Source organism: Varroa jacobsoni, unplaced genomic scaffold (genome assembly GCF_002532875.2).
Source record: "Varroa jacobsoni isolate VJ856 unplaced genomic scaffold, vjacob_1.0 scaffold_551, whole genome shotgun sequence".
Classification (NCBI taxonomy): Eukaryota; Metazoa; Arthropoda; class Arachnida; order Mesostigmata; family Varroidae; genus Varroa; species Varroa jacobsoni.
Window position 1 is genome coordinate 149,813 of NW_019213453.1, and position 8,374 is coordinate 158,186.

At 40.1% G+C, this 8,374-nt stretch overlaps 1 protein-coding gene across 3 annotated transcripts in view; it reads right to left on the reverse strand.

The window, feature by feature from the left end:
- Positions 1–214: 214 nt before the first annotated feature.
- Positions 215–8,374, reverse strand: part of LOC111261376 (uncharacterized) — a 9,856-nt gene continuing 1,696 nt past the window's right edge. Inside the window, exons 3-4 of one of the 3 annotated variants that reach the window (XR_002680926.2) lie at positions 793–893; positions 215–491 (exon numbers count right to left, since the gene is read on the reverse strand). Coding sequence is in view for 1 of the 3 variants with exons in the window: in XM_022834825.2 (XP_022690560.1) it covers positions 6,745–7,984 (1,240 nt within the window). In the remaining 2 variants the exon portion in view is untranslated. Of the gene's footprint in view, positions 492–792; positions 904–6,381; positions 7,985–8,374 lie in introns of those variants that run through there. The other 2 variants (XR_002680925.2, XM_022834825.2) reach the window with 2 other exon arrangements.

An 8,374-nucleotide genomic window follows, 5' to 3' on the forward strand; every position in this document is an offset into this window, starting at 1 on the left:
CGTCTGCCTACGTCTGGTTTCCTTTAAGCGTTTGCTTCCTGTTTCCTCTGTAACGTAATTTCATTTTTAACGACAACGATAACGGCAGTATCGGAACTAAAACTTGAAACATCTACTCTATTTACTAAATCGAAACAAGAGTTACACTGTGTTAGGTTACTACAACTAGAAATATAGAAATGCTTAAACTTAGACAATGAATATCTCAGGCGCGTTTAAATTTAACCTGCGTTTATTCAGCATAAAGCTCCACGCTATAACTTGCTAAGTTAAGTTACAAAAGTGGAGCACAATTAAAGTTCAACTTGCAGCAAAATTATTGCACAATATTACTGTTTGCTGTCCAGTGGTTCCAAAGTCTTCTTTCCCACATGTATGCGGGGGTCGGTTCGCGTCGCGGCTGGACTGCACAACTGCAAGGATTATCAACTCAAACTCGACGTTATCCCGAGTCACCTTTTCGTCCAGCAGGACAATCGAAAAGAGGCAACCTAGACAGAGTGCAGAAGATAGTATTCCATTCCTATTTAGCTCAGCTGTTAAATAATCAGTTTCGACAACGGACATCCAGTCGCCTGCCCTCCCGGGCCCCACGACCGCTTCCTAGCGCTTTTTTTTATACGAATAAAGCACGTTCCCTGTAGTAACTTCTCTCTCGTTCATGATTAGACGTGGGTTTTACACATGGCTAAACTGAAAAAGAAAGAAAGTGCCTATATGCCACCCAACATGGATGCACATTTTCTGGTTCCTTCATACATGGAAAATTCTGAGCACACGAGCGCGACTTACTTGACACAGTGGTACATTCCGTCGAGCCAGCTCAGCGTATCAGGGATGACAGCGACAACTGGCGTATGGTTATCCTTTCCGGTGTCCTTTTTTTTTCACAGCTGAAAGGAACTGGTTCATGTTGAGGACACGATGTAGCTTGGCGACCTCTGAGCAATTAAAAATTAATTTTTTCTATCGAAGGCATAGCACTTGTTTGGTGGTCAAAGGATCTGGCAACTATCTCTATTATTCTTTATGACAGATTCTCCAATACCTGTTTCGAAGCCTGGCTTTATAAGCATCCTATGACTATTTCAACTAATAACGCCCATTATGTACACCAGACTTATGCTGTACGAGCTGACCAAGTTTAGGACAACATAAATAAATGGCTTTAAATTATAGGGTATCGATTTAATAGTCGCTATTGTCTTGTTGTTGTTGTTGTTGTTATTTTAGCTATAGTGCAACGACGATATTTAATTGCTGTTTGCTGTGCTGAGGGAAGGTAGGTATAAATTCTGAACAATCGAATACATGAATAAGGCTTGAATAAGTACTTTTGTCAAATTATCCTGGCGTTGTTTTTGGAAATATAAAATGTTTTTACTCGTAGAAATTAGAATGAATCGATTAAATATTCAAAGTGTTTGTGCAGGAGCCAACGACTTAATAAAATGTCGAACGGCGGTACCAGACATAGAATCCGGACGTAGTCATTTCAATACTAAAGCGGTGTACCAACGAAGCATGCGTATTCGACAAGGATATTGGTAGAGAGATAGGGCCAAAAACGTTTGTTGCTACGCTAATGTGGATATATTGACACAATGTGACAATGTTTCTATTTGAACAAAAAAAAAAAAAAAAAAGCGCTAACATTCGATTTTTCACCGGGGATTTTTCTTCAAAGTTTCTTTCAGTGTCTCCTTTAAACAAATACGTCTGTTGAAATGTCACTGTAGTTTACACGCGACAGCATTGTTACGACCTGCCATTGTGATGGGCGACACCCAAACACTTTTTTGGGGTATTTACGACCTGTTTGTTTACTAAGTGTGCCAGTCGTTTGGTGTTGCAAGCTAGTTCCGGCTGGAAGGCAAAACGTCGTCCCTAATTGAACAAGAACGCCTGTGTTTGGCTCATAACACAAGTTCTTCAGATCACTTCTCTATAGGACCGTTTCGAAATATTTGCTGAATAGCCTCATCGATTCGATGCTACTGTTGACCGTTAAGATCACGCCCGTTCGATGCTTTCGTATGATCAATACACCCATGAACTACTTAAAACTTTAACAGTAAGTGGCCATACCAAATAACACTTCAGGGAGGAGGGTTTAGGCTAAATTTAGGGCCGTTAGACGCCTGTAAACCGATGCAGTCGTATTACTTGGAGGCCTATTGATAATAAAAACACTATTCATTGTGAAGAAACCCCTAAAACACCTAACGAAGTTTACTTTTTTAGAAACCGGTTCCTTAGCTAGTTCGCATTAAGCGTTCCTTACCAACATTTAACAGAATGCGACATCTAGGCTAGTGATGTTTATCAATCGTATAAGGTCCCAAAAATCAGCCTAAAGTTACAGCCGGACGGCTTTAATCATTCTAAAACTTCACACCTCGTATACGGGAACTCGTACTTGTTTTTCTCTCGGACATATTTGACATACTCAAAATAGTGTTCTATTGTAAAAGCTATTTTTTGCTCTCTGAAAAAATTTGCTCTGTATTATTTAGTGGTAAACATACATTTGCTATACTGTAACAATAAAATTAAGAACGAATTAGATAATCATCTCGGTCCGTTCTAGCCACCCATAATATCAGTGTATCTCTAGCTCGAAAAGTAGTAAAATTCAATTCAAATTCAAGCAATATGCGTAACTAAAGAATAACTAAAATTAAAATCATGAGAACTATGTATGAAATTTGTATGTCTCTACGTTCTAGACGCAGTTCAGATAATCAATGGCTCAATATGAAGTCCTTCTGCTTACCAGTAGTAGATAGGCCTTTGTACATCGTCTAGGGTGCTCTGCGCCAGAATCAAAAAGGTTGCCTTAGCTGAGGTCTACATTTAGGACCATTTAGCAAAAACGAATGGACCAGCCTATTTAGAAACAAAAAGTAAGTTTTGAAGCAAGTTCTTCACATTATACATGCATAGGGAGTTCTCGTCTACACTCGTTTAGCTCGCCTGTATGGCTTTCGTAGATTGATGAAATTACAGTTTGTGCTAGATACCCTGAGCACTAGAAGTTATCAGCACTGTTCAACGCACGGGTTCAGGCGACGGTGGTATGATGAAAACGATATGCACATGTTAAACAGCTATGTGCCCTTTGTCTTCTGGGCCTTATCTTAACAAAGACACTGCTTCGTTTTTCTACCTTAGCCTTTCAGGTTTTTCAGAGAGCGTAGCTCGACGTGGTTAGCTGGCACTAAACATTCAACCTTTCCAGGCTACGTCGCCCTGGAACAACGGAATGACACTAAAACAGTCTTAGAAGGGTGGAAGAACGAAACTATCGGAGTGTTACGATGAGTTTGATTTTTTTTTAAAAAACAGCATCCGTACCACACAGATTTGACCTTTAATAATTGATCGCTATTGTTGTATATTACCGCAGCCTTCCAGCACAAACGGTGTCCAGGAAGTGGACGCCACCTTTAGCTTTGACACTCAGTTCGGCTGCCGTAAAATAAAACGGTTCATTAATTAGAGACGTTCCGGAAACATTCTAGAAAAAAAGCGTATCGAACATCGATAGGTATCAATTGGTAAATTTCCAGAAACAAACAACGAGAACTATGGCGGACAAATACGATGTGCGCATGATTTGAAACGGGCTTCTTCATCAAATCAAAATTCGAAGGTCGTGCTTTGTCGTGATAGCCTCTGCATTTTTGGAACATTACACAAATCTATGTTAGATTCTGTTTCGTCCTTGTACGAAAGGCGTAGCAGAGGGCGTAAAGATGGCCAAGCATTTAATATATCGCAAAGAAACGAGATGATAAACGTGAAACAGCACAAAAGAACATTTACTGTTGAGAACCGTAGGCATGCATGTAATTGTTATCTAACCATATATAAAAAATAGCATATAATAATATAATGGTAATTATAATGTAAACATGGGTTTGAAGATTATTTAGCGGAAAACAAACGCGTGGTTTACAAGCCTATATTTAATAGTACTTATCGACTGGCCAGAGGCTGTCTCAGTTTCCTGTATTTCCTTCAAACACTTCGCGCCCCTTTTGGGCCTCAGTGAGAGACACATTTAAAATAGACTCGTATTTAATCCGGCGCTTCACATGTATCTCGGATAACCGTAAAGATTCGATTACCCAAGCGAGCACAAGAAGTATGCCTTTGAAACTACTAACTGCAGTTATGTTTTTTCCTACGACGCTTAAACCCTACGCTATTTACGGAGTGTACAATAGCTTTCTCCAGCTCGAGATGAGCTTATACATACCGTATTACTTCGCATAGCCGACGATACTTGCTACACCATAATTGGTCATTGGCGTATAATTAGTACCATGCCAGCCTACATTTTTTCCACAACGTTACAAAGCCGCCTCGCTCCGGCCACGCAAATAAAGTTCATGGAACTCCGTGACTGGGAGCCAGACACTAGCACCATTAATTGACAGTAGGTATCTCGGTTCTAGAAGCAACAGAGACTCTTCTCGTACAAATACCGTCCTAATCGAGTATGGTACGTCCATGAAAATGGAGGGACCGAACGCCTGCAATGACGGAAAACGAGAGTAAGGAAAACCTAGGGGTTTTCCGGTGGGGTAAGCATTCACTAGAAAGGATGAACTCGTGTGTCAGACACGTTGCCCCCGGTCGGTCGTGTATTGTGTTCGTGATCGGAATTCTCAGAAAAAGACTCAAGTCACGCCGATATTGGTTTTCTTCCATCTTCAGCATTTCGGCCGGCGGCTGCACTCACTGTTTCTCATCCTTATCACTAGTGACTACGGGGGGCTGCCCAGGTGTTTCAAGGGAGTGATAGAGATTTAGGCAAGAAGGTGGCAGAAAATGATAGCAGTTTTGCTATCGCTGGCTAATACTATAGTATAGTAGACAACACCCCAGGGGCTAAAAAAACACCATTGCCAGGATGGCAACAGATATTGTTCTGGATAAGATCTAGACGTAAGGACCTATTGGCAGGAAGTGTATTCAACTTTCTAACGGTCCACGTAGTGCGGTGGTACGGCCGAAAACGGCGTGTCCTTTTCGTTATTTGAACAACCATCAACTTTTATCCAGTCTCTTTGCACTGGACGAACTTACACCGAAATAGTAACAAATAATAATAATCTAATAAATTATTAGGCGATATGGCCAATTCGCATGAGGTTCCTAAAAAATCCGAGGAAGATTTGACGACCTAGGAAAAAGTGGCTTAGAACATACGTTTTGGAGAGGGGAATGCCGATTATCAGTTGGGTTGCTTAAATGACTTTCACGATTCGTCTTTGACACTTTTTATCCCCATTGTCAATTTTTCGCACTTGTTGGCTGTTTCAAGTTTTTTTAGATCTTTAGAATCGTAAAATTTCGCTTAAGTTATTGGATTTACTTCTGTCTTATCGCTTGATGTATGCTTATTTACGGATGAAAGAAGGTACGAATATTTTGAAAATGATTAGTGAGTAGTTTGAGCTGCGAATCGAAGCCTCAGTCGCAATGGATGGTGGTTATATTAAACGTACATGACCGTCGGGGGTGACACCCGTAGCGCATCAGAAATTAGAACGTTAAATGTCTATACTAAGTTATAATCCGTTTGGCTGGATAATTCATCTAAAAAATAATTATGAACTAGGATAGCATTGAAGTTAGTTCACAGTACAATAAAAATCTACTGTACTCCATCGACTTGAAGTATAGACTCAATGGATAATTGTCGACCGAAATTGCAACCCCCGTCACATCCACGCGCGATCACGTACATTTTTTTCGCTTCACATTCATGAAGCGTCTTTTCCATCTTTATCGTATTATGCTTTGCAATGACAAATGGTAGTGTCTATGCTTGTTTAATCGTAACTTTTTAAAGAATACAAGTTACTTTTGGGTAGGCGTCCGCCTTCTTTCAATTCCTGCAGAAGATAACTTGAATCGTAGATACCCCTGTATAACATGCTAGAACTATATGCTAACCATATTGTTAATTTAAATAGCTTTTATATATGAGAATTAAAAAAAAAAAGTACTTTTGTATGTATATTGCACGTTATTTATTACATAAATAACGACAAATAAATTGTTATGGTTGTTAGCGGTAGCAGTTCCTTAGGAACATAGTGATAGGCCAAACTACCATATCTTACATAAATTATATCTCAGACCATGTCTGACATACAACGCATTGCTATCTAAGCTCAGACAAGGCTATATTCATTGAAATTTGTCTACCACATTAGACTTTTAATATTGTTAATGATATGATCGTTACCGAAACGTGTTTCTATTCTAGATTGGATACGCCATTGTTTTACCACCATTTAACGCCATACATCTACTCCATTCCGCCTTTTCGAGCGAGCACTTTAATACAGAATAGACAATAGAGACGCAAACACACTTTAAGCACGTAGCTTTTATTGAAAAACGTATAGTTAAACGTATAGTGGTAGTATAGAGTTCGTTCAAAAGTTAACTAACAAATACCATCTATTCTTATCGGTTCCATAAACACAAATATATAGCCAATTGCCATAGAGTTCCCCTAACTAGATTCTATTGAGTGGTTTTAACTTGGACATAATTTCTAGAATTAGCTTAACAATATTGATCAATACTTGGAATCAATACGTCGTTTGTTCAGTTTGCGCCTATTAAACAGGGACAATAGTTATGTATATTAGCACGTTACGTATAACTTCAAAAGTCGAAACTAGCTTTTAACCGTCTAGGCAAAAAGAAAAAACGTCATCAATTCGCAGCCGCTGTGAACGTCACTAGGAGGGGGTCTTCATCTCTATTGCAATCGTTGCTTTTGTTGTCAATAGCGCAAATACTGTTATTAGTATAGCTACTGTCCATTTTCCCATTCATATAATCAATCTCAAGTTTGACCACAAGCCTATCGCAGGGTGTCACTAGAAGTGCCGCCATTACTGTGTGAGCTCGGGATGTGATTAGAGTTTCTTTCCCATTCAGTCTGTTGACTGTTTTTACAAGACCTTCGGAAGTTACGTAGAATTCAGCTATATCCCTCGATAGTACTTGGCATGCGTTGGCGTAAAGATCGACCCGGAGAACAGTTGAGCCCAGACGGACGAAAAGCAGTCGACGACTGGTTACAGAAGCGATGTGGACTGCACTTCGATATTCGGCGGCTTCTTTAGCTCCCGCAACGTGGTCAAGTCGAGGTCGCACGCACGAATTGGACACGGTATCATAGCCCGAGGAATCTTCGATAGTACAGATTGTTATGGGGCGTCGACCAGGCGATACGCGATCAATGATTAGAATACATGCTATTTTAACTCTGTCTCGACGAACATGCAAATTTACGGAAAGGTAGTGGCCTGTATAGGCATGTCGAGGTGCCCACACAATACCTGATTCGAAATCGAACCACCGTTTAGCACTCTCTGATAGAAAATTGTATCTTACACAACTGGCCACATCGGTCGAGCTATACTCAGGATGCAGGTGGTAGAATTTGTTTACGAGGGACGCTACCTGGTCCTCGTTGTCGACTGCCAGACAGTCCTGAACTAGAACATCAGTCAGAACTGCCGGGCTAACTCTGAGCAGGACTGACGGAACCTGAGTGTATCGAGCCAAGGCTACACACAAATGGTCATACAAGGTCGGCAAGCTAAATTTTTTCGTCAAGTTGAGTAGGCCTAGTAATGCTTGGTCACCCCTTCCTTCAGCTTCGTACTGCTCGATTAGGAGCTTGCTAGTTTGTGCCGCAAGAAACTTATAGCGAATGTGTTCTGCCAGCTGATTCAGACCGAGCAATTGTTCAACATTGCTTGGAAGTTCATTGTGGTAAATAAAGTTAACGAGATCAGTTAAGCCTTTCTTCGTAAAGCCGTTCAGGTAGCAGTAGGAATACTGTGGTACGTTACTAAAGTACCAACATGCTGCGAAGAGCACCTTCAAATGCGCTTTGACTGCGCCATCACTTCCAAGTAGCATAACAAGACCGTCCTTGAACCTTTGAAACAAATAAAGTTGTTTATATATATATATATATATATTGCCCTAGAGGCTTATACATTTTTAGCCAAAAGTACCACGTGATAGTCATTACATGTTACAGGGCTTTTCCGTGTACCTAACGCAAATTATTATTACAAAATTGCACTAACTTCGAATAAAAGGACATATGCAGTGATAAATAAATGAATGCTATAATCAAATAGTGTCAACATGGCGATTCATTAGATGTAACCACGAGTAAATTGGAAAAAATCGCCTAAGACATTTAAAGCTATGCCATGCTCAAACAAAATAGATCGGTTTAAATAAATAACGGATTTTAATCCTACCGAGTTAATAAAATTAAGCAATCTTTTTTTTTAGCTTTCCTATCCAATGCGTTACC